Source organism: Dermacentor andersoni, chromosome 5 (assembly GCF_023375885.2).
Source record: "Dermacentor andersoni chromosome 5, qqDerAnde1_hic_scaffold, whole genome shotgun sequence".
NCBI lineage: Eukaryota > Metazoa > Arthropoda > Arachnida > Ixodida > Ixodidae > Dermacentor > Dermacentor andersoni.
This window is the reverse complement of record NC_092818.1, coordinates 10665552-10693027: the sequence shown is the minus strand read 5'-3', so window position 1 is coordinate 10693027 and position 27476 is coordinate 10665552. Positions and strand designations below refer to the sequence as shown.

At 47.6% G+C, this 27476-nt stretch overlaps 1 protein-coding gene across 2 annotated transcripts in view; it reads right to left on the bottom strand.

Moving 5' to 3' along the window:
- pyd (zonula occludens-like protein polychaetoid) overlaps nucleotides 1-27476 on the bottom strand; it is a 298483-nt gene that overhangs the window by 160278 nt on the left and 110729 nt on the right. For both annotated transcript variants that reach the window (XM_055070109.2, XM_050177563.2), the window contains exons 7-8: nucleotides 24414-24640; nucleotides 16476-16561 (exon numbers count right to left, since the gene is read on the bottom strand). In XM_055070109.2, coding sequence (XP_054926084.1) covers nucleotides 16476-16561; nucleotides 24414-24640 — 313 coding nt within the window. The remainder of the gene's footprint in view (nucleotides 1-16475; nucleotides 16562-24413; nucleotides 24641-27476) is intronic.

Below are 27476 nucleotides of genomic sequence, written 5' to 3'. Positions count from 1 at the left end.
GGGACCAACTGGACTCATTGCTCCGGCACCGTTTCGTCTGCGGCATCAACAACACCGCCATGCAGACGCGACTCCTGGAGCTTCCCGACCCCTCGCTGGACGACGCCACGAAGGCAGCACTGGTAATGGAAGCTGCCGCCAAAGACTCCGGCGAGATTGCCCATGCGACTGGCTCACCGTCAGTGGAAGCGGCGGTCAACAAGTTGGCGACAAAGGGCAGTACCTGCGGTCGCTGTGGTGGTGCGCACTCCCCCTCACAGTGCCAGTTATCTATAACACAATGCTTTATGTGCAGGAAAACTCGGCACCTGGCACGGGTATGCCGAAGGGAGAAGACGAACAATGGACAGCAGGAGCAGCCTGGTTCAAGCCAAGGTACCACACAAGCCCACGGTCAGGGTAGCCGTCACAAGTGTACGTGGCGGGGGCGTGCAGCAGGCCCGAGTTCTTCTGTGGCCAGGTTCCATGTCGTGGCCGAGGACCCGCCGATTTTCGACATGTGACACACAGGCTTTGTACCGTTGTCTGTGCCACCGTACATGCTGACCATCGAAATCTGCGGGCACCCCATTTCCATGGAGCTCGGCACAAGGGCCAGCAGGTCTGTCATGGCCAGGAAACGGTTCAAGTGTACCTTCCCCGGCGTGTCCATCGAAGCTTCAGGCGTGATGCTGCGCAGCTACTCCGGGCAGCTCTCCCAGGTCCAGGGTCAGGCACAGGTCAGCGTTCACTTTGGCGACAAGGAGGCAACTCTTCCCCTTTACTTAACCAAGGGGTTGTCGCCGACGCTGCTGGGCCGAAACTGGATTCATGCACTGGACGTTCGTCTGCCAAAGTACCTGGAAGCCAGCCTGCATGTTGTGAAAGACGTCCCCAGCCTCCTCACCGAGTTCAAGTCCCTGTTCCAGCCAGGGGTGGGCACATTCGCCGGCATGACGGCTGGCATCTATGTACCTGAGGGAGCCCGGCCACGTTTTTTCAAGCCTCGCCCATTGCCATTCGCCCTGAAGGATGGGGTCATCCAGGAGCTGCAAATGTTGGAGCGAGAGGATATCCTGGTGCCTGTCAAGTTGTCTGAATAGGCCACTCCCATCATACCAGTCCTCAAGCAAGACGGCAGTGTCAGGATCTGCGGGGATTTCAAGGTTACCATCAACCCCGTTGCTACCGTCGAGAAGTACCCGCTGCCGGTGTCCGGTGGACAGAAATTTACCAAGCTCGACCTCAGAGATGCTTACCAGCAGCTGGTGCTCCAGGATGCCTCTCGGAAGTATGTCATAATATCGACAACTTTGGGGCTCTTCCAGTACACACGCTTACCATTTGGCGTGGCCTCAGCCTCAGCCATATTTCAGAGGAAGATGGACAACCTCTTCAGGGGCATGAGGCACGTGGCGGTGTACTTGGATGGCATCCTGGTTACTGGCAGCGACGACGGGGACCACCTGCAAAACCTGCACGTCTTGGCACGACTGCAGGAAGCCGGCCTCAAGCTCAAGCTGGAAAAGTGCATTTTCAACTTCTACAGGAGTTTCCTGCCAAACCTGTCGGAGCATCTACAGCCGCTCCATCTTCTGCTTCAAGATAGAAGAAGGAGCAGGACCTGGCCTTCCAGCGCAGCAAGGAGCTAATCGCCAAGGCTCCAGTGCTGGTACATTTCGATCCTGCTAAGCCTGTTATCCTGACTGTAGATGCGTCGCCGTACGCCGTGGGAGCCGTCCTGGCACACCGGGACAAAGATGGCCAGCAACACCCTGTGTCATTTGCTTCTCGTTGGCTCCATGCTGCAGAGCAACATTACAGCCAGCTGGGCAAGGAATGCCTGGCCTTCATGTTCAGTGTCAAACGCTTCCACCAGTATCTGTGGGCCGGAAGTTCTAGGCGGTCACGGACCACAAGCCACTGTTGGGGCTGCTGGGGCTTGACAAGGCAGTTCCTGTGCAGGCATCACCTCGAGTGGTACACTGAGCCTTCAGGCTGGCAGCTTACAGTTACCAGCTGGTTTACCGTCTGGGAAAGGACCTGAGACCTGCTGATTCCCTGAGCCACCTGCCCCTGCCAGAGGTGCCTGATGCTGTTCCAGAACCTGTTGAAGTGTTCATGCTGGAGCACGCGTACCCAGAGGTGCTCTCCAGATGTGCGGTATCACAAGCGACCAGCCGGGACCCAGTCCTGTCTCAGGTGGTCAAAGCGGTGTGCCGTGGGGAGGAATTGGTTCAGCAGGCCTATAGCCACAAGGCCGCTGAGCTGAGCTTGCAGCAGGGCTGCCTACTGTGGGGTTCCAGGGTTGTGATCCCACAAAGTCTCCGGTCCACGGTCCTGCAGTTGCTGCACGCAGGTCATCCTGGCGTGGAAAAGACCAACATGGTGGCCCGGCCCCATGTTTGGTGGCCTGGCCTGGACCAGGACATTGCTCACATGGTGCAGAGCTGCCAAATCTGCCAGGAGCATCAGCAGGCCTCACATCATGTGGAAATCACCCCCTGGCCGTTCCTACAGAAACCCTGGTCCCGCCTACATGTGGATTTTGGGGGACTTTTCGAGGGCCATTACTTCCTGGTGGTGGTGGACGCCTTTTCAACGTGGGTGGAGGTTCCACCTGTCACCGATCCATCAGCAGGTGCAACCATCGCGGCACTACGACAGGTCTTCGCCGCCCAGGGGTTGCCGGACGTCATCGTGTCTGACAATGGTCTTGCTTTCGCCAGCGCAGAGTACCTGGCCTGGCTGACGAAGGACATAATCCGCTGGATGATGGTTCCGCCGTACCACCCTGCTTCGAATGATGCAGCCAAGCGGGTGGTGCAAACCATCAAGGACAAGCTCAAGAAGAGCCAGATTGAGGATTTCCAGACACAGATTGCCCGGATACTGTTTCAGTACCGGACCATGCCCCACTATGTCACTGGTCGTGTTCCCTGTGAGCTCCTGCTGGGTCGGATGGTCAAGACACCCTTGGACGTCTTGCATCCGGACCTCCGATCCACAGTGCTCCTGAAGCAGCTGAAGCAGAAGCTGGCTGCTGACCAAGGGTGCCGTCCCGGGCCTTTCGCGGAGTCGGGAGCTCCAGTTTTCGCCAGTAAGTTCCGTCCTGGCCCACCCTGGTCAGCCAGACAGGTGGTGTCTCCTGCCAGCGCCTCATCGCTGCTTGTCCGCATGCCAGACGGGGCCACGTAGCACAGACACGCTGACCATGTTAGGCCTCACCTCGGGGCTTGGCTAGCACCCTCAACTGCCACATCAGAGTTCCAGCCCGCAGGAGGACTAGCGGCAACACCAGTCGCTTCCAGCGGGGCACCACCCACCTCGGAGGCGGCAAGTGTTGTCAGTGGTGTGGTGCCCATTGGACCGATGTCGAGCCCTCACAAGACTGACCACTACAGACCGTCCGGATGGAGCGAGGCTGGCTCAGGCAGCACCCGGCGTTGCCACCCCTGGCCGGTCAACACCGGTGCCCAGGCGGAGCCAGAGCCTCGCACTTTGAACTTGGACGTTTGTTGTTGACAAACAAACTGGGGGTAAGGGGGTGTAACAAGCATGTGACGCCCCCTCAGGCATAATCTTAGTTGGCCCACAAGGCTCGGTGGCCTGCCAGGCTCAGTTAGGCAACATTCGTCACCATACCAATAAACACCGGCGAGCACAGCTGCTCGGCGGTCAGTCATCGTTCATCACCATCACGCTGCGGAGTGTCCCGCTGCGGAGTGTCCGTCTAACGGAGGGTGCCTTGAGCCCTCCCTTGTTCACGAACCCGGGTGGATCGTGAGACATTGGACTGGAAGAGCAAAACGGTGACCTTGTCTTAGCCAATTCGCTCCTGTGCTTTGTCATCAGTGGACTGACAACAAAGTTTCGAATTCCAGTTGCCTACTATTTTACAAAGGGCTAACTGTCCCCCAACTCCACAAGTTGCTGATTTTCATCATGCAAAAAGTGGAAGCTTGTGGGTTTAGGATTGTTCGCCTCATCACAGGCAATCATAAAGTGAATTGCATGAAACTGCTTGGAAATGGCCTACTTACCTACCTACTGGATTGAATACCCCTGTGACCACAGCAGGATTATTTTCATTAGCTTTGATTTATGCCACACACTGAAGAACGTGAGGTCAGTTTCTATCGCGTGACTTTGGCCCGAAAGGTGAAATTTCTGCTTTACACATACTACGAACTGCAGAAAGGCTTGTCTGTAAAGCCTGTTTGCTTTTTAAGCAGGAAGTACGTTTATCCAAGTAACATAGAAAAGATTAACGCGGCAAGAGCCATCCAGCTCATGTCTGCAAGTGCAACCGCTGCCTTGGAACATCTCAAGGATCAGGCTGGACACACTTGTGCACTGTGATTAGCAGCCGGTGGCCCCACAATTACGTTCATGAAGAACGTTTATTGGTGGTTCATGCTTCACGATGTCAGCAACACGACGCAGCACATGCGCCACAATTTTTAGGATGGCCGTGAATTCGACGACAATGTTTATCAGCGGCTTGAATGGCTTGAGGTCACTTTCCCTATGCACTTAGAGGCATTAAAGAAAAAATCTGGACATGCCCGTCAATTCCTCACAGCCGAACCGTATGAAGCAATTCTGTTAACCCCCTATTCGACAGTGGCATGAGTCAGATATCTGTTGACAGAAGTTTTCTTTTGTGCCCACTCGAAAATTCAACAGCGATCCAATTGAATCGCTCTTTGGAAGTTTGCGAATATCATCTGGGTGCAACAACATGTTGCACATTCGGGCTGCACTGTCAGGTCTCGAAAAGCTACTGAAGACCAGGATTGCTGTGTCCAATGCAGCCTTTAACCCTTTCGGTGCCACGGACGTGCCGGTACGTCATCGCGCTTCCCCCCCACAGTGTCACTGACGTACCGGTACGTTCTCTATCGTGCGTTCAAAATTTCGCGCCTGAGCCCAAAGCTGGCGCTCCTGGATTGGCCACGCCATCTGTTGACTCTTTCTACAAGTTCGTATATACGCCCCAACCTGTGTTAGTCCATGTATTGAAGAGTACGGTGCGACTGCCACTCCCCACTTTCTCTTTGCTGAGTGGCGCGGTGGCTCCGCGTTCGCTGGATCATGCGTTGCGCGCATGTGGTTATGGGTTCAAGGGTTGTTCTGCCATCTCCGCTGGTTTGAAGGTTTTTATTTTTCTTCTGTTGGTGTGCCTGCTACGGCGCGTCAAGTTCAGGTGCACGTGCCGTTGCCTCTCCAAAAAGGGTGACTCGATTGCTGCTTTCGCTCTCTCGCCGCAACCTCGCTTCTGACTTGCAGCAGTAAACGTAAAGCCCTTCGAACTTTGTTTAGCCTTTTTCCATCTCCCTCTGTCTTCTTGATCACGCAACGTCCAATTTCTCTCCGTTGTGTGGGCGACTGAAAGCGCATCCTCCCTGCGCACGGTTACTTTCGCATGGCTCAGCGTGCGAGACCTTCGTCTGCTCATTGGAGCGGTGGCTGAATTCCGATTCAGAATACGAGCCGAGTTCGGATTCGGATTCGGACAGAGTCGCATGCGAGGAAGAGGGTTCCGCATCGTCAGATTCGGATGTTGAACGGATTTTATAGTCAGGCTGATGACGATGATGATGTTTACTAAGAACAGCTGCAGAACACTGAAATGTGCATATTGCATTGACTATGTTATTTGTATACCAATCATAATAAAAAATAAATTGCTATGTTCATTCCCTGCTATGCTCGTTCCCTGAAACCAAGCCGACACTGGGGGTGCGTCACGGCCAGAAAGGTCCGACAGCGAAAGGGTTAATATTGCCCACAAAGAATGTGGTGCAATGTCGGGACACATACTGTTTGATACACTTTCCTCTGCACAACCAGCTTGTGCTTCAGCTCCAATGCCTCCCCTGACATCGACTATGCAAGCAGTGCTGCAGCTCTCGAGAGCAAGACTGGCATTGCAGAGACTTAATACCACAATTTTGCCACAGCAGCTGTTATCGCTACAGATTTCAGCTACCGCCTATGTGGGGGGCTACATTGCAAGGGTTGTAGGCAAGCATATTGACTGCAAGAACTGTGTTACTTCGTGTACGAAGCCGGTGAGCAAACAGCTGCTCTTTCAGTTCACTCAGAGCCAAGATCAAGGTGGGCTGCTCCACCTGTTGGACCAACTTCTCTTTGTCCTGGACTCTTTAAGAGATTTCGCTGACCGTGCCTTGCAGGAGGACCAGACCTTGCAGAAGCCACTGAACTGATTACCTTAGTGTAGTATGCCGTCCCAGCTCTTTGTGCTTCAAAGTTGCTAAACTGTAAGAGCAATGACAGCAACGAGCACAGGCTTAAGCTCATGAACCTCATATTGGTTCGTTTCCTGAGCATGCTCCTCTGCAACTACGCCTTCAATGTTACTGATAGGCACGATGCAGTTAAACATTTTGTAAGAAAGTCCCTTTCGCGAAAGTATACGAAACTGTGAGAGTGGCATACACATCAATCACATGTGGTAGTTTGCCTCTGCAATAAATGCTTTTATTTCCACCATTGAAATGGCCCAATCAATGTAAGCCATGACACGCAAGTCATCAATTTTGAAAACATGAACCTCTCTATTTGCGGAGTAATGTCTGCATTCAGGCTCCGCAGAGCTTCATGTGTTGCAGGAAGTGCATGGCAGAACGCACTGTTTTTGTTTGTTTTTGCACCATCATGATTTAACTGCTTTGAGTTCCTAAATGACACGGGACAGCTCCTCATTTTCTGGCACCAACTGTGACTTCCTTATGGTGGCAACAAATGTAATTCTGAAAAACTTTATGAAGGGAACGCGGCATCACATTTTGCTTTAAAGGCAGTCTAACGACATTACGTGCCATTTAGCACATAAACTCCCAGCCTACATGCAGTCTGCAACACGAGTAGATGTTAGCACGCACCGGGACTATTTGAGCGCACGCTTTCTCATTATATGGTGGCAAGCACTGCTTCCAAAAATTGACTTTCAGATAAGCGAACATCATGGTGACAGAACAATTTTTACACATTGGATTTCAACTGGTGTGCGCTCTCATATCGGCACAGCAGACGCCGCACGAGCACATCGAACAGCAATAGCCGTGAACAACACATGCCTCTAAAATGGGCTGGTTGCCCAGAGCGACAAGTGCTTCAGAGTTCGTATTTACAAAAGCTTTGATTGTACTTGAAACAATGCGAATACAGTCAGCCGCGCAACCATTTAACAGCTGCGAATACAGTCGCGCCCTGCATTTCCATGCGCGACAATGATCCTACTCTGGCGGCGGCACATGGCGGTGAAAAGCCATACTAGAGCCGACGGCCAGTTCCCTTTGTTCTCTGCTCCTTTTCCCAGGCACAGAAAAATGGAGGAGGCACTGGTCGGATACAACTCAAGTCTGCAGTGAAGCCCCACCCAATGCCCTCGTTACCGCCAGCCACTGTTCCTCCGCGAGGCTGCAAATAGTTTGTACTTCAAACTTTCCCTATTATTTAAACAAGGCGGTAGCCACAAAAATAAAATTATAAGCACGTAACTTTGTACGTTTTCACTCATCTATTATAGTGGAACGGTGAAAGCCTAATTCTTTATTGAACTAAAATAAAATGCACACTTCGCTGCAACAATTTATTGTCAAGCTTCCCTTCAGTTGGCAATGAAGTTTCATGAGTAAAACGGAGTAAGCAGTGAAATGAACTGTGATGCCGACTTTTGAAGAGTGAGAAGCTCAGGCTTCATACACTTTTTCCGTGTCTCTTGCACACCCTATCGCTTCCGCCAATAAAAAATTTCTTCAAGAACAGCAGATGCTACGAAGGTATCAAGTACAACGCCATTTTGAAGTGGTCACATGACAATTTTATTTGTTTCTGTTATTGACTGGCGGAGTAACAATCCCATGCGGTCCGAGTGCCTTGGTTGCCAACTCCTGTTTCTTTAGGTTGCACGAAGCGCAGAAGCGAGGAAGCACGGAGACTAGTGTGGAGAGGCTTGCTTCGCAGTAACGGCCGAAAAACAAAACTTCTGAACTTTAGCCGGTGCCGTAGTGCGTGCACCAAGAAAGCAAGGGAGTTGCAAGAAAGAGCGAGGAGAGGGGAGCGAAGTTGCGAGGACGGGCGGGAGGGCGATCTTGGAAGCCACAGGCTGACACTCGTAGGTAGGGCGTGACAGCAGGGAGAGGGTAAAGGGGCACGAAACTGATAACCGATTGGCAGGGCTGAAAGACGTTCATTATAGACGAGGCAACCTAAAGTTTGCCTGCGCGGCACCAGCGCCGAATGCTACCCTAGCGGACTGGTGGAAGTTTCGAACGTCGTCGCTGTGCTAGCACGCGCCCGTGTTCTGTACGGCGGGAGCGCCCGTGCACGTTAGTTTCGCGTTGGCGAGTGCGACCTCATCAGCCAGGAAAGGTGGCATGTAATACTGCTGTGTTGTTGATTGCCACAGCAGCCTCGAAAACCCGAAAGGTTGAACGCCGCCCGTGAAGCTCTACAGATTTCCAGGGAAGTGGTACGAGAAGGACAGACGACAAGCATGGATAACTGCAGTGCACTGAGTCAAGTAAGTCTGATACTTTCGCATTCGCATGCAATACCATGGCCGCTTTGTGAAAACAGAATAGTGATATGCCTGTTTTTAGCACACGGCCATTTGTTTGGTCATGTCGCATGGTTGAATTGTGGTGACATCCGCCGTATGTTAGCGGTAAATGCATGCGAGTTGCACCGCTAAGTTTGATGACACGAGCTCGATTCCCAGGCACGGCGGCTGCATTTCGATAAGGGCAAAATGCAATAACCCCCTTGTTACCGTGTGCTTTGATTTTTGTGCACGTTAAAGAACCCCCGGAGGTTAAAATTATTCCCAAGACTCCCCATTAAAGCGTGGCTCATAATAATTTCATGGTTTTGGCATAGTTTTGGCCCTTAAAACCCCCGAATTTATTTGATTGCACTGTGCCTTCCCTCGCGATCGGCATGGTTGAGCTCAAGATAATTATTTCCCTTTTCCAAATGCTGCAACTTAAATTACGAGTTGTGCATGCAACGAAAGGGGCCGCGCACTACTTTTGTGTGATATCAGTCCGTATTTAAGCAAGCCGTGGTCGTCGCATGCGTCGGTAAGCGGCAGATCGGAAAGCAGCCGCTCGAGACGTGCGCATTATGTTTGTTGTTTGGCCCTGCTTTCGAAGTTCACAATATCGAAGCATGCTTTAAGGTAATTACCACCTTGCACATTCCTCTTGATTCACTCTTCCTGCCAAAAATCTTCGTTTCCTGTAGTAGCTGGCCATCGGTGTAAGCTTACTTTAGCTGCTAGACCGACGAGGAACTTGATTTGCTTTGGTGAGGCATGTATCGCTAACGCTTCCACTCGTGCTGCTGCTCCCAAGTTAATCCTTGGTTAACGTGGTCTCAGTTCATTTTGCAGAGAAGTCTGTACGAGCCATTTTTCGTGAGCAGTGAAAAGATACCTTGCTGACTAATGCAATTAGTTGCAATGACTCCAACATCTGCATTGAATAAGGTGTGATATACATTAAATATTTACTGCAGCATGATATAAGGCAATATGCGCCTATGTAGTACTCAAATTGTTAATTTTGAGCAGATGTGTGTTTGGCTGTTGTGCTCTAGGATATTGTGTACTCTGGGAAGTGTTATGGCGCTTTAGTGTTCTGGTGAAGCAGCGGCCTGACCAGGACAAGGCAGACACACACACGAATACATGACCCTCGCTGTGCTTGTAACACTCGCTTTGTACTGGTCAGTGCGCTGCTTCACCAACCCGGTATGATTATTAATCACCAACTCACCCAACTTTCCACATTACTGCGTTAGCTTTATAATAATGCAGTCCTCTTCGTGCCATGCAGTGATGTTATGTGACAAGAAATAGGCAGCACACGTTACAAGCATCTCTGAATCACCATATATTATAGGCCTGTACAGTTTGCCAAAAACATCTTAATTTGTGATTTGCCTGGACCTAAGGCTGAGAGGGTATAAAGAGCTATAAGCTAGGCCACGTTGCTGAAGATGGGAAGAGGGTCTTTCTCGTTAGTATAGTGCCATGCTTATAGGTGCCTAATGCATGTGTTCTTTCTGTGCTCACAGTGCTGATGGCACTCCATGGGAGCTATCAAAAAGCATGCGAATTTGCAGCACCCATTTCAGTGGCAACTGCAAGAGTGACCTAAGTCAGCATCCATCATACATCTCTACCATCTTCCCACCTGTATACAGAAAGAAAGCACCAGATCGAGAGAGGGCGAAAAGGTATGACTGGCAGTGTGCAAGTACCATATTTATTCGAGTCTAGGCCGATAGTTTTTTTCAAATAATCACCTTCCAAACTCTAGGGCTGACTTAGATTCGAGGATTTCAAAAACATGCCAGTTTTTCATTGAAACTGCTAAATATGGTGCATAGCTAGCGCCATCTAGAAAAGTCAGTATCGCAGCCGCTACTAGTCATACCAGTAGCCAACCGGACACAAGTGAGGTCGCCATTTTGACCTGTGTCGTGTCGGCCATATTGGTGTGTAGCATGGTGTTATCGCAATGGCACCAAGTAGGAGATGCCACTACAGTGCCGCTTTCAAGCGAAAAGTTGTGATAGCCACAGAGGCATCGTCGAACCTTCAAGCTGGGTGGGACTTCGACGACGAGAAAAACATCTGTTGTTAAAGGGGACAACGACAGCAGCTTCTTCCGTGCGCTGCAACGAGGATGGCATTTAGTGCACCAAAGAAAGGCCGCCACCACGAAGTGGAGACAGTTTTGGCCGACTTTGTTTGGACGCAGAGAGCAGCTGCCCTTCAAGTGACAACAGAAGTGCTCCAAGCAAAAGCAAGGGAACTTTCGAGGGAGCAAGGCCTAACGCCAAAGGATTTCAAAGCCAGCCAGGGCTGGCTTCAGAAATTCATGAAGCGCTTTGGCTTCAGCCTCCGACGTCGCTCTTCAATTACCCAGAAGCTGCCAAGCGATTTCGAAGAAAAGCTGATAGCTTTTAAGCACTACATGCTGCGAAAGAGAGAAGCGGCAGGCTACAACCTTGGGCAAATAGGCTACGCCGACCAGACAGCTGTGTATTTTGATATGCCAGTGGCGTACACCGTGAATGTTAAGGGTGCCAAGGAGGTGAAGGTGCGCTCTGCGGGCTACGAGAAGCAGTCGACTCTTACCGTGGGCACTTGACCGACAACGTGAAGGCTGCGCTCGCCCAAGCGAACATGGACCTCACTGTTATACCGGGCAGCATGATGGGCCAGTTGCAGCCACTTGATGTCTGCATCAACAAACCTTTCAAGGATTGTCTGCAGAAATATTACACGGACTGGTTGACTGACGAAGACCGCATGCTAACGGCAACGGGCCACATCAAACGTGCATCGCTATCGCAGCTGGCGGGCTGGGTAGCTGCAGCGTGGGACGACATCCCAGGTACTTTGATCGTGCGCGCCTTTAAAAAGTGCAGCATATCTAATACGCTTGACTACCGAAGATAGTGCACTGTTTGAAGGTGACAGTGACAAGGAACACAGCGACGAGTCTAGCAGCAATGACGACGTTGAATGAGCTCGGCACATTCATATTCAATAATTGCTGTTTGCATTTTGTGAATGCTGTCCTCGCTTTTTTTGTTCGGCCTACATTCGAAGTAATATATTTTTTTGTTGTTGGTTTCAGACTTTAGGGGGTCGGCTTAGAATCGGGATCGGCCTAGATTCGAGTAAATACGGTGGGTGGAATGAAAAGAATTATAATCTGAGTATCTCCAAGCATCGACAAACGAGCCTTTGTACATTTTTAAACTCTGACTAAAGTTAGCTGGGACACCCTGTAAATACACACTCTCAGTACTTCATTTCGAGATGGAAAAAAAAATGAAGCTAGCACTATTCCTTTCATCAGAGCACCACATTCACAAGTGCAATTTTAAAACCTACGTGAGCTTTGCTCGCCTGCGAGCAGATCTGCACATTGAATGCAGGTTCTCGCTGCAGGAGCAGAGCATGAATATGCACTCACGTCAACAAATGAAATTGGATGATACGGGCCATAAACCCTGCAAATTGCATGCAGCATTGAATACGCACAAAGGTGTCACAAAAAGCACCGCCCCGTCTGCACTGTGCTGGCCAAGCAAAAAGTGACAGCAGCGCCATGAGATGCGAGGATTGGAGGTGGGTCCACGCAGTCACAGTAGTTTGAAAACTGAGCTTAGTCTAGTAACCTTGGCTTGCACAATGCCAAAATGATGTTGATGTTGATGTGACATCATGCTCAAATTCACAGGGTGCTTGGAGGCCATTGTTCCGATCTCTGAGGCTCGTTGTTCTGACGGGCTGCCCAATGGGGACGGCATTCTGCCGTGATTGCACGACGAAAAGTGGAAACACTATGTGTTAACCGATACATATGCAATAAGCTGGTACGGTTTACGCAGATACAAAACGCATTATGTTCAATGGCTCCTGAGTCAGGAATTTGATTTGTCCGCACAGCATCAGGCTTGGGGGTGCGTAGTCTTGGTGGAAGATCATCGGACTGCTCTAAGCTCGGCGAGTTTTGTTTATACCAGGCACGCTCGAAATGAAGAGCAAATTTGGTTGCTCTTCAACAGGGTCCATTCTAAGCGTCCAGTGGCAAGCATGAACTCGGACCACTTCTGTCGCTTATCGACGCCGATGGTAGCGAACGAGCAGGCCAGGCAAGCTGGCAATCACTGAGAAACAGTATATGCCTAGATCGGTCGCCGTGGGATCTGAGGCCGATGGCCCTTGCGATCCGTTCGGGTCTAGTAATAAAGCACCTATATTCATGAACAGTGAATCATAACAATGCACCAAATAAGTAAAGGAAAATTTGGTGCACGGGTTCACTCCACTGCTCAGCTGTCTACGAAACAAGAAAAAAAGAATTTACAGAAAAGCAGTTCAATTGATAAAGCCGAGCGCTGGGCAGCTTATCCAAATTGCGTCTCTGATTACAAGCATGAACTTACAAGCGCAATTTCTTTTCAAGCACTCTTCCTTCGCTGCTTCAAAATAAACCACGTAAATTTTGGGAAGTGGTTAGCGGTAAACCAAAACAATATATCGAACTATTTGATGAAACGAGGAATGTCATACCATCTTATATGTGCTGTGTTGCTCTGCATAACATATTTACATGTTCGTTTTCTGATGATCTGTTTTTTTCATCACTCGTATTTAATAGCCCCTTGTTTCCCACGATGGATCCTACAATCATCGACTGGGTTGAAATAACAAAACTCATCTAAAGGTATCTGCACCCGGCCCTGATGAAATGACTGCTCAGTTTTTGAAATGCACTGTAACTCACTTATCATTTTATCTAAACTTTTCAAGCAGTCCTTAGAATGCGGTGTGCTGCCAAATGACTGGAAGGCAGGGAAGGTGGTGCCTATTCCAAAACAAGGTAGCCCTTCATGCGCTATCAACTACAGACCCATCTCGTTAACCAGCATTCCCAGGAAGCTTCTGGAACACATCATGTTCTCTAATCTCGTGCTTTTCCTTGAACATAACTTTTTTAGTAAATATCAGCATGGTTTCTGAAAAAATGTTTCATGTGAGACACAACTAATTATGTTTACTAATGACCTGTTCTCATCTCTAGACTGAGGTTTTTGCATTGATTGTACCTTTTTAGACTTTGAAAAAGCCTTTGACACAGTATGCCAACATATCCTTCTTTTGAAGTTAAGCAGACTTAACATTGACCCCTATTTAATTAAGTGGATTGAATGCTTTCTCGACAAACGAACTCAGTTCGTATTTGCTAACAATGCCATTTCACCAACCAGTTTTGTAACTTCTGGTGTGCCACAAGGCTCAGTCCTTGGGCCTCTTTTATTTCTTATTTACATTAATGATCTGCCGGAGAAATTGACATCTAACGTCCATCTTTATGCTGATGACTGTATTATTTATAGTGAAATAACTAACCCAGATGATTCCTTTTTATTTCAATTTGACCTTAGCACCATTTCTTCGTAGTGTAACCAGTGGTTAATGAAATTAAATGTCAACAAATGTAAAATTATGAATCGTTCTCACGGTAGTGCTGTTTCTAGATCCTCATACAAAATTAACAACTCTATTCTGTCCTCTGTAACTTCCTATAAATATTTAGGTGTTCACATTACTAACAATCTGTCATGGCAAACTCACATTGAATACGTGACAAACTCTGCCAATCGAACACTAGGTTTTTTATGTCGCAATTTTTCTCGCACGTCCTCTTTCCTAAAACTTACATTTTATAAAACATTAGTAACGTCTAAACTAGAGTATGCTTCATCAATTTTGGATCCCTCTACAGCACAGCTAACATACTTACTTGAAGCCATTCAGAGCCGCTCTGCATGTTTCATTGTATGCAATTATTCCCGCAGTGCCAGTGTAACCGCCATCAAAACTAGCCTTCATCTGCCAGACCTATCATCAAGAAGGAAACTCGCCCAGTTATAACTCTTTCATAGAATGTACTGTACTAAGCGAGAATTAAAAAATGACCTTTTTATATCACCCCCTTATATTTCATTGTGAATCAGCCACAACGTCAAGATACAAGTACCGAGTTGCCGCACAAACCTTTTCTTCAATTCATTTCTGCCCAAGACAGCATCCGAATGAAACCACCTCACCACCTCGGTCACCAGCAATCCAGTTCATCCATCCTTTCAGAGTGCTATATCTAACATTGTATAATGATTCCCCACTGCTCTCTGTAATGCCACCAGGCATTGAGAGTATTTTAAATAAATAAATTAATTAATTAAATAAGATTACGTGAGCCACCACGAGGACAAAGAAGCTAGAAGATGTTTAGAAAAGGCTATGCTGGTGGACACTAGGTGAGACTGCGGCAAAGGGCTGATGGGTGCTGATAATTAAGTGAACCGAGTTCCAAGCCAGCTGCGTTGAGCCTTTGTGATTAGGTTGCACACACTGGACATTTCACTATTCTAGGGCAGCAGTTGGTGGTCTGAAATTGTATCATCTTCTCTGAGGGTAAGAGTGTTTATTGGAGCCACCGATGATGAGGACAGATAGAGGACACCGATGATGAGGACAATTTCCCATTCTTTTGGTAAGAGGTTACTGCTGAAGCCGCCCAAGCTCTGCACTACTGAAGTGGAAGCCATGCTGGGCCTTCAAGGCCGTCCAGATCTAGCGTACTGCCGAAGACAAGGTACAGATACTTTAATCTTATGTGTCTCAGAGTTCCTGTGACACAACTGTCACATCTTTGTTGCACAGTCAAACATCATTATAAAGACGAATTACAAACAGATGTCACAAAGTCATTGTAATTTCCCTCAAATTACCGTAAACATCCATGCACTTAAAACATTCTTTTCATGTTTTGAGTATTGTGGCTGTGCTCTGCTGTGTCACATATCACTGTAATGTGGCACAACGGAGCCTAGCCACCACACTGAACAAGTAAAACATTTCTATAAAGGTATACAACAAACCCTTTTTAGCTGACAACAAAGATTTACCAATAATTTCATGCCAACTGGGCCGAAATCTGGTGGCACGTGACACTGCTAGTTAGTCAAGTGCATGCCATTTTGGGTGCACCACCACTCTACATCCACACTCTACTGGCACTGCAAGATGTGAAGTTGGCCAGGTCATGTAAAGATGGTGGCCTGGAACAGAATGGGTGCCAAGGTAAGGCAGTCAAGTGTGGCAGGCAGTGTGATGACATTAGGAAACTTGCAGGAATCTGTTGGCTCGTGCAAGACATATTTAACTGAAGATCATTGGGACAGGCCTTTGTCATGCAGCTGACATGAGCCGGCTGATGACGATGAGAGGCAGCTTCTCCTCTGATATGACTTGATCTATGTGATAAACTTAGACAGGCACAGATACAGTCAAACTTCATTATAATGAAGTGACATGTGACACAAAGATGCCTTCATTACGTCCTGTGTTCATTATAAGGTTATGTCTATGTTGTGGAAATAAAACAGGCATGCGCCTGATGTATAAAAATAAATTACGAATAAGTTTTATTTCCTTTCAAACCTTAGGCACGTGCCTGTTTTATTTAGACAATGTATCCCTCTCGCCTGACGAGTTTTCATCGAACTTGGGATTATGTATATTTTACGCTGATATCTGTGAGAAATATTTAAAATTTGCATCCTTACATGCAATAATCTGTTATATTTGAGTTCATTATATTGAGGTTAGACTATATATCTGGAGCTATATTTAGATGTATAGGAGCGTAGATCTGGCTGAAGTAAACAGACTCCAATTCAAGTCAGCTCGTAATTATGAGCAGCATGATGATGATGTACTGCCTGCACTTCAGGGCATCTGTGTGCCTCTTCAGGCCCGCAAGAACAATTTAACAATGGTCTGTGCTGTGCCCTTTGTGGCACAGCCACGTAACAATGCTGAGACAAACTAAACACACACGCAAACAAGTGCCCAATGTCTGAAGACATACCCGGGCGAGGCAGCACAGGCCTTGGAGGGGTCTCAGGTTGGTCCAGCTGGCTGGAGTCCATGAGGGGTCCTCGGATGCGGCCAACCCTGCACCATTTTGTGTAGGAAATCATTGTGATAATATATGGTACGCGGGAGTAGAAAGTATAAAGATAAGGCAGTGCGCTGTGCGGTGGTGAAGAGGACAGCAACTCTTTGCAAATACCTGCAAGAGAGCCATCATCATCATCAACACCAATTTGGGAGCGTCGGCAGTGCCGCCTCAAAAAGCGTGGCGCGAGAGAGCGTGGCCCGTGGCGTGAGCAGTGCGCGAGGTTCGGCGTTCGACGGAAAGCAGCTTCCTTGCTGGGCGTCTGGCCCATAGGAGCTATCGCCGCCCGCGCCGCTACGCCGCACCCAAGTCAAAGCTATCACTCGCTAGCAGGTTACCTCGCCCCACTCTTCTGCTGGGCAACTGGTCCAGGAGGGCTGGCGGTCCTGAACCGGAGCGATCGAGCGTTCGGGTGAGCGGCCACAGTGCTGCCCCGCCAGCTGTGGACGCGACCCGGTGACTGCGGCCGTGGGCTCCCGAGCGCATACCCGCCGGAGGGAAACCAGGCACGCGGACGCTCCCGTCTATCGACTGTTGCGCAGGGCCACCTGAGCCCCGTGAGGCGGTCCGACCCGGCTGTCCAACCCGGCCGTCTGACACGGCTGTCCGACACTGCTGTCCGACCCCGCTGGCCGACATCAGTTCCACGAGGTCTCCGACACAGTGACACACGCTTCCGCCAGAACTGTAGGCCAATTATAATCTACCGATCCATAGATATAGTGCATGTCATCTATGAGGCATTTTGGGGAACTGTCACGTGTGTGTGCCGTTATCTGTGTTGTGTGCGTCAATACAAGTCTGATGTGTGTTTTTGCTTCGGTGTGCTGCTTCTCCCTTTTTCTGGAGTGATCCGGCCCCAATAACATCACAAACTGGCGAGCCTGCCAGGATTCACTCGTAAATACAGCGAAAGAGGGCAGTTTCGCTTGAGCGCAGACACACATTAGTAGACGGCGCCATGGATTTAGAGAAACTCGCGGCCATAGGACCCCAACTAGGATTGTCAGGTGCAGAACTTCGCAGATGGATTGAAGCCGAACAGGCAAAACAAAGGGATGAGAGAGCTGCGGAGCGAGAGGCAATCAAGGAAGCTGACGAGAGGCAGCGCAAGATTCTCCAGATAAAGCTGCAGCTTCAGGAAGGAGCTTGGAATGTGCCGGCAGCAGCTTCTGAAATTTTGACTGCGCCCAGCACCTCCTCGCCATCCCTCAATCCACAGAAGTTACTTCCTTTGTTCGACGAGAAACGCAATGACTTACACGCGTATTTACAGCGATTTGAGTGCGTAGCAACCGGGCAGGACTAGCCACAAGAAAAATGGGCTCTTGCTGTGAGCATGTGTCCAACTGGTGAAGCGTTAACTGTGATCGGTCGGATGACTGCTGCCGATTCATTAGATTACCCGAAGGTAAAGAAAGCTTTGCTACAGCGGTTTCAAATCACGGCTCAAGGCTACCAAGAGAAGTTTCGGAAAGCACGAGCAGTAGAGGGTGAAACTGGAAGACAGTTAGCAGCAAGGATTTCAGCCTATTTTGATCATTGGATTGAGATGGCTAACGTGCCTAAAACATATAAAGGTCTATGAGATCACATGATCTCTGAACAGTTTCTGCGTTGTTGTGAACCAAAGCTAGTAATTTTTTTGAAGGAGTGAGAGTGTAAATCCCTTGACGAACTTGCTAGCTTGACGGATCGCTTTCTCGAAGCGCAGAACTGGACAAAACTAGGAAAGGGTCCCAATAACACAAAGGATTCTGGTAGGAAAAACATTGAAGCTCCCAGGAAACTGCAACTTATGCGCACCCTCTGTCACCGGTTCGGACATTTGGCTCCTGACTGCCGTGCCCCACCTAAGCATATGCTGAAGTGTGAGTGGTGCGACAGAACGGGACATACAGCTGAAAATTGCCGAACTCGGTACGGGGACAACAAACCAAGTTCTGCGTGTGCACTCACCGAATCTCAACCAGTGCGGACTCGTCCAGTGAAAGAATCAAAGCGGCCAGGAAAGAAGACTCGCCGATCAAGTGACAGCGACGACAAGAACCCTGGGACTGCTGTAACTTTCCTCATTGACGGTATGCCAGTGGTTGAAGGCCGGCTGCTGGGAAGAAGTGTTCGTGTATTACGAGACACCGATTGTAATACGGTAATTGTCAGACGAGAACTCGTTCCAGAGATGTACATGATGGGAAGAACGAGCCATGTTGTTCTTCTGGACAGCTCAACAAGTTACCTACCTGAAGCTGTCGTACAAATGAACACGCCGTACTTTGCGAGGCAACATCTGTTATTTGTGTCATATGTTGCTTGTATACAGTCGAACCTGAATATATCGAACCCGTTGACATCGAATTATTCTATATATCGAACAATTTCTGGACACAGTATAGTTACAATGAGTATATATAGCAAAAGTTACGCTTAGATCGAATAAAAATAGCAGCAACTCCTGATATATCTAACATCAAGTGGCGGAAAAGTGCCGACAGAAGTTGGCTTTCCCTCTCAAGAGTGGTTAAACCCGGCGGCGTGGCTCCATCCAACCGCTCTCCCTGTTGTGATCCGCTGCCTCGGACGAGTTGTTGACACCCCCCCCTGCAAAACATGATCCTAGCCCACCCGCCGTGCTTGCTCAGAGAGCCAATCCCGATATGTGCCCTCATCGTGCAAGATGGCAAAGGTGCAAGTTGTCTCGCTGTTTTTCTGGTTCATTGTGTTTGCACCTTGTGGGCCTTCTCCCGCAGTGTTGCCGTGATGAAGCGGCAGAATTCGTTTTTCGTCGTGAAGCTCGAAATCATAAATCGGGTCGAAAGCGGTTAGAAGTCGCTGTGACCGGCAGCCACGTCCCCGCAGCCCGGCAGCCAGTCCCCGCAGCGTGCAAGGTTCCGAGGAGCACTCTCAGCACGATCTTGAAGAATAAGGGGGAGATTAGGGTTAAAGCGGCCAAACTCGCGACTCGGTGCCCGTGGCACCCGACGTGTACATGTGGCCGGGTACGAGTGGTTCATCTAAAATTGCTTCAGCCGTGCCGGCTTCCGCGTGCTCGGTGATGACTGTAAATTCTGATGAATGCAACGAAGCCATTGCCGGTGTTGCCGAAGTTTGGAGCGAGCTGTCAGAATTTCCGGAAGCTGTTGACGAATCAATGGTGGACGAGTTTGTGAGTGCAAATGATGGTGTCACGACCCTGAGAGAGCCCGAAAACGAAGACTACATTGCCAACATCGTACCGAGCGCAAGTGAAAGTGGGCACAATGAGGAAAGCAACGACGGTCCTTTGCCCACATCCTCCGAAGTTATTGGTGCGCCCGCACTAGTCTGGTGCTTCTGCGCAAATGCGGAAGGTTGCAGCCTCAGCTGCTCAGACTCCTAGACAATGTGGAGAAGTGCGTGCGTCGCAGGCAGCGAAATTGCTCAAGCAGAAGAAAATGCAGGACTATTTCATGCGAAACTAAGCTAGTTTCATCAATAAAGTGATTTTAGAAATGGTATGTGCTTTTATGACATCCAATCATTTAGCAGGATTATCAAATTATGCTCTATGTTGAACTGATAGGTGTTCTTTTGCGAGTTCGATATAGCCGGGTTCGACTGTAAATTAATTAAAGCTTAGGGAAATGATAAAACACATAAACTGAATGTCTGCATGTTTTTGTTTTACTTCACAACGTAGTAAGAGAGGTGTACTTCCGTTTAGTCTGCTCGTTCCCACGTCATGCAGTCGCCTGCGCAGACACCGAAACTATCTCATTTTCTACTGTGTTCCAGTGCGGGATCATGCTATGTGATCTACTTGTGTCTGCCTCAGTATTCATGTAGCACAAACTTATACGTCTAGTGAAGTGTCCTCATGCACAGCGCGCAAAATCATGCGCTGCGTGGAACCAGACATCACAATAGCTCGCGCGTGATGCCGTCAGCAGAAGTGTGCCACGCCACAAGAAAGTGAGGAGAAAAAAAAAATAATGAAGGCGAGGCCTGTGATGTACACGTCATGCGATCCTAGAGCTCCAGTATTGGAGAACGCAGGCGAGGAATTTCACTTGCGGAGGCTAGACAGGCAAGTGGAAAGAGTGTCTCTCGTGGCAGTGGCCCTTGCCTCCTGAAATCATGGGTTCACGGCACTGAAATATTTTTATCTCAGCTATTAATATGCCGATTTGAAAATTTTTTTACGGCAGAACGCTCCCTAGAGGACACATAACAACTTCCAGCATATAACCAAAGTTTACTATGTGGCCTGGTGAGGGGCCATTTAACCCTTTGATGGTCAATGACGTAAATATACGGCGCCGTGAACAAGTCCGAAAATGGTCGATGCCGTATATTTATGGCACCGTCTGTACGTTTAAAAAGGATGCCAATTTCCTAACTGTTTCTTTTCTGTCATGTGCTGCCACTATGTAGGGACACAGGAAATTTTTTTCGTACGCCTACCTCTCGGTTTTTGTTGCATGGTTTGCGCGTCCATATACTACAACTCGCACAATGGCGCGCGCATAGGCAGGTGGCTGTTTGGATTTTGTTTCACGGGCGGTTTCAGATTTTGCGCTTGTGAAACTGATGGTTATCTCGTTCCTAATCGCTCAAAGGGCGACCACTTGTTTCTCGCTCGTTTAGTGCTCACAGGGGTGCGCATAGGAAGGATGCCGCATGTGTTTCCGTTTCTTTTCTTTTTTTTAAGACTGGCGAAAACTAATTGCCCTAGCTAGCTGGCGATAAGATGAAGATTAGCGGAAGTTTGTCACACGTGTTGCTTTTTTTGACGGGCACACAACCAAACAGTTTTCTTGAGTGCGTGCACCTACACAGTTCGATTACGCTATGGATGTACATATTAGATATTAGTGTAAGAGCAGGAACATTTGAGGCTTGCGAAATATTCTCGTGTGCGGATTTTCAAAGCCTTGAACTATCTGCATAAATATGCATACAATTTTTAATTCTGATAAGTTTATTTCCTTTTTTATTATTGTTATTCATGAATGAAGAGTGCATATACACCAACACAAAAGATTTTTTTCTCACTTTACGGTCACCCTAGAAAAATTACAGTAAATTTTTTTCAAAATAAGTCCCTAAGAAGAATCAGAATCTGCAATAAAATATATCGACCCTGGGTGGTCACATATGGCGAAAAAAATCGACCCTCAAAGGGATAACGCCGACAGCCGCAGCTTATTACATGCAATCGGGGTGCCCAGGAAGCAGTTAAACGAGTGAGCACAATCAGCAGCCGGATGGAGGAAGGTGGTGGGGAGGAGCACTGGCCTCCCCGCCATTATAGTTTTCCCACATCAGCTCTGCCAGCCCCCTATTTCGATTTTTTCAAGCAACCTGGTTACAACAATTATCGGTTAAACAATGGAATTTCCGTGGCACCTGAATATTGTTATAAATGGGTTCGACTGTAGTAGATATTTGATTCACGAATGAAATTATTTGAACGGTCACTATTCAATTCAATTCGGTGATATACAAGTATTCACACACCCCTACTAATTATACAATTATACATGGTGAAAAAGTTCCTTGTCAGTGACGGCATCGATGTGTGCTGTAATATGATTTCACAGAGCGATGAATTGAGATAAGTCAGTGCAAGTTCATTGTTCATGCGTTACGCAGAGCACACACCAACGGCGACAAATCTGCACTCGTTCGTGTCCGCTTGCGTCTTCGTTCCCAGTCGCCGTTCATTTTGTCCCCGTTGGTGTGTGCCATATAGTACAGCGCAGGAACAATAAAAGGTGATTTCATTCTTTCAATCATCTACGGAAAAAATACTGCATGAAGGGCTTGCCTGGTTCAATTCGTAATTTGTGGCAATAATCAGTGCAGCACAACATATGAAAAGGTCTAAAATTAAATTCATTGTTGAGGAAGGAATGGTGGTGTAACCTGCAGGACAAGCTGAAACATGCTATCATTCTACATAAGGTTACTGGTGGAAGGTGTTATGCTAGCATTAGTTATTATTTAAGAACATAAACTGTAGTCAATAATATTGAATGACTTCAAGATTTTAAAAATTAGGTATTTATTGGATGCTGTTCAATGAATCACTTTAAAGGGACACTAAAGTGAAAAATGATTTCTTCTGCATCAGTAAATTACCGTTCCATAACACCAAAAACACTACTCTTGCAACTGTAAGACGTTTGGTAAGCCAGAAAAAGCGCATGAACAAAATACGGGTGGCGACGCCTACTTAAGTTCCCACACCTGGGGGCTGTGACGTCTTGGATTTTGAGGGCATCTTCTAGGGCCTACTAATTATATATAGCAGTACAGATGGACAACATTGTGTTCTAAAGGAACCAAATATTAAACATGGCAAGTTTCGAAAACCTTTATTCATCCAACGCGGCCCAAATGTGAAAACATACTTAGGAATCCCTGACGTCACCATGACGTACCGGCGCTGGGGTTTTGGCGCGAAATTCAAATACTGATACTTGGACCTTCATTTTCTCATCTAATAATAAAACTATTTTCTTGAAATGAGTGCCTGCAGGGTTCTCAAACAATGCTTCATTAGTCTAAACTGATTTATTGTTTCGCTTTAGTGTCCCTTCAACACTTTTCTGTCTCTGCCTACACCTATCGATAGCCCATTATTGAAGGTTTCAACATGAAATTTTGCTGTGCTCGGGGCGCTTTCGGACAGCTAGCGTCATCCAGTGCATAAAAGAGGAACTATTTTTCTAGTTTTGCTTTCACGTTTTTCTTTTTTCACTGCGGGGAGACTTTTGAAGAGCCTTTTAGTCGGGTGTGACGAGCGCTCGTAGCTTCTGACATGGCATCAACGGCGCGCGCAGATGCCCTTCAAAAGCAGCAAATTTTGGCAGAATCCGATAAGCTTGTGTGAGAATTTTTTGATGATGGTAGCAGCACAAACTCAGAAGATGATTTTGATTTATCAGACTTCAGCACGGACGGCAAAAGTGCGCCAAATAGCCCCGGAATGTCAACAGGTATCCGCCGGCAGGTTTCGTTTTCTATTCAGAACTGTTTCGTCGCTGCCGTGCTCAGATCAAAAGATATCCGGTGTGTTCTAAAGATCACAGTTCTTGTCTGCAGGGTGTCAACATCGTTTGAGCAGGACCACTTGCCGGTGGCGGCACAAAGACTGCAGTTTTGTGCAAGGCGGCCAAGAATGTACCTCGGCATTGCGCAATTATTGCACTCCAGAGTGCCACGCAGCGGTTTGTAAGAGCTCTCACACGAGCACGATAGCCACTAGGGCTAACATTTTCCTTCGTATATAAAGAACTTCTCCTGATAAAAATATTATATTTGCAGGAATGTGGTTTATAGCCTTTTTGTTCAAAATGTATATCCCAAATTTTTTCAATGTTCTTTTGGTGCAAAGCAGCATCGATGGTTTTACAGAGCTTTCTTGTTTTCGTAAAAATGCTTTTTATTAAATAATTTTTGTCATACAATAGTTAATAAATGTTTGCTTGAAAATAGTACCATTCAAAAGCACATTCCTTTTTCTACAAATTGATACCATAGAATCTAATATAAAGCAATTGCTCTAGCAGTAAAAAAATCATTTACTAGACTATCCAAAAACTGTCCATTTTCCTGCGGACAGCAAAGACATGAGAGGTGGTGCCACCATTTTATTCTTACAGATTCTACCACACATCTAAAGTGCGCATAAGTGCCAACACGTGACATTTTCTGGGTAAGCAAAAAAAGCAAAGTAACCAAATGCGGCAGCATGCACCGCAAAGTGACACCTCTGTGGTGCCAGTGAGGCAGCGGTTTGCCCCAACCAGTTGAACACTGCACACTACAGCCACGGTGCTTGTGCCGTGCAATGAAGAGTACCTGGACAGGTTGTTCTTGTCATCTGCACGAGTGGGCGGCTGCACGTACAAATTCTGGCTGGCTGCACGCTCTTCCATGGGCCGAGTGTGGGACAGGCTGGCCATGGGGGCCTTGCTGCTGCCGTACACATCCTCATGTTGGAGCACCAGCTGCAGGCGCTCCTTGCTGGCCTCGAGAAGCTTGCGGGCCTCCTTCAGGCTCAGCCCCTCCACACTGGTGTTGTTGATCTGGAACCACATGGCAGCTCGTGTTTAGCAAGGGACACTGAAGGAAAACACTAACAAGGGGGGACGTGGCTTCCTTATTTTCTTCACGGATGTTGATGAAAATTGGCAGAGCTGATGTTTCTGTTTCAAAGCTTTGTCTACGCAATGTTCTTATTTAAATTCTTGTTTTTTCTCCTTTTGAACTTGTCCTAAGCCTGAACTACTCGAGAAATGTGATAAAAGATCCATGCAGCTTACATGGTGCCACACCCACTCTTTGCACATGCTGCAGATTACCTCTAAAGCAGGGTGCGCGGCTGCGTATGCGCTCAGCCGCGCTTACAGCCATGAGCCGCCACGGCTGAGACGCGTGCCAATTTACCCCCCCTCTGCACCCCCCCCCCCCCGCACCTGATCGCTTTACGCCGAGCTTGCTCCCCTCCTCCTTTTTCTGTTTGCTTGCACGGGAAGGTGGCACTCATGAAGCCACCATCGTTCTTGTCTCACCCTCGCACACTTTCACTCGCACCTACAGAACACAATGCGTGGGGCACAATAAGATCTTATCGCACTTGGACTTTGACGTAGTAGTTCTGCGGAAACCCGCAAGGTGGAGAAAAGTAATGAATAAAGGGAAAATCAGACATCCACCCGTTTGTAGCAATTGCTACAAACGGGTGGACTTGGACTTTGTACAGAACACTGTCAAGCAGCGCGCAATTTGAGAGGTGCATTTTCGAGCAGCCGCTTGTCATTCAATCATTCGACCATCTGCATCTGCAGAAGTTTCCATTTATTGTCTCGGCATGCTTTGAGGCGGCAGTGAAATTTAGTTATACTGAAATCACATACAAACGGACTTCATTGTATTGAGGTTCTAAATACATGGTGCTTTATAGACTAGAGGTTATCAAAAGTTATATGCTTCATTGTATCGAGAACTTCGTTATACTGAAGTTTGTTATATCGAGGTTTGATTATATATCTAGCAGTCGCAAGGAAATGAGCAGGACAAGCTGAGCAGGAAGCAAGAAAAGCAGTTTTGAGAAAATGGCTTTCAAAGTTGCATTTTAGATTTTACTTTATCAAAAGGCATCGGGGTGGTAGTCATTGATGTCTTATCAGATGTGGGGCTTCTAGAGTGTTTTGCCTTTAGTTTAAAGTGCTTTGCCTTCTTTTCTTTTTCCGCAAGACATCCTTCTCTGCTGCTCTGTGAAGAGCAGCATATGTTGCACAGTATTGCACTATCGTGGATTCTAACCAACTAGCTCGCCAACATGTTCTTATTGCACAAAAGCACAGTGGGTCCCAGAATCGTATTTGCAGACTGCCTTGTTTAGGGCTGTCTTTAGTGGTGCAGCATCACTCACATGTCTCTGTCGCATTCAATGGGGCGTTTTCATCTTTTTGTAGCAGTAACCAGATGACTAAATGAAGGCCTTCAGCAGCATTTTATCATATTTTTTCCCAAGGCAATGGTTGAGGAGCTGAGAGTAATACAATAATACACGGGCAGTAACGCAGCTGGAACATACATGCCTTGCAAGCCAGCACTTATGTGAAGGTTCATCCTGTGCTTTTGTGGCCTAATGTATGCACAAGCTAACATATTACCCGCCGTGGTGGCCTAACGGATATGGTGTTGTGCTGCTACACACAATGTCGCGGGATCAAATCCCAGCTGCCGCGGCCGCATTACGATGGGGGCGAAATGCAATGACACTTGTGTCCCATGCATTTAAGGCACGTTAAAGATCTCCTAGTGGTGGAAATTGATCCGGAGACCCCACTATGGTGTGTCTCATAATAAAATCCTGGTTTTGGAACATAGAACCCCATAATTCCATTCAGGCTCACATATGTTGAGAACATTGTATTCTATAAACTTTTTCTCCTTTGAATGTGTAGTACAAACTTTTTTCCTTTGAACCTTCTGAGGGGCTGGAATGCAGTGGAAGGTTTGTTGAATGTTCTGAGCATAGCTAAATATGACATTCTTGGTCGCCCCTCTCCTCCTTTTCTTTTTTTTTTTGTATATAGAGATTTGCATTTGCACTTTTCATTTTTCTTGGCAGCTTCACATCAGACACACACCTTTGGGTGCAGACACAGGTGCAGACACACGCCTTTGGGTGTGCCCGAATTGAAGTAAATATGCCGAAAAAGCAAGGACATCCTGACCTGCAGTGTAGCTCAAGACACTGTGACCAAGAAAATTAAACAAATAAATAAAATTTTCTACTTTAATTCAACAGATTGAAAGTGTTCAAAATCCTGCTTCTTGTTTTATTTTGTCCAATTATTCTCATTGTGCTAGTACAGTTAAGCCTAGATATAACAAAGTTGGTAAAATTGGCAATTTGCTTCGTTATATTGAAATTTTGTTGCATTAAAATTTGATTTTTTATGCAAATGAGTACAGTCACTGATCAATTTTTCTTACACAGAAAGGGTCCTCAGAATTTTCCGAATTATCGGGCAATCGAAAAAATAGAATTTTAATAAGAAGGCAATTTATTATGATAAATTTGGGAGACGGCAACAAATGATACGGTTTTATGCCACATACGTTGACAATATCTTCTCAGCGATACGAACCAAGCGAAGCCAGTCACGCATTCCGGTGCACTCCACCCCGCTGCTGATAGCGTCGCCTGCACTGGGACGACGCTATCAGGAAAAGCGCCGGCAGCGGGGAGCAAATGCCTCATCTGCCTCTCGTTCCAACGGGTTACCGCAACTCTGAATTACGCAACCTCCAGTACTAAACGTGTGGGAAAGCAGCTTACATGGTGCCATACCATCTCGGCACACCCTCTCTTTGCACATGCGGCAGATTACATCTAAAGCAGGGTGC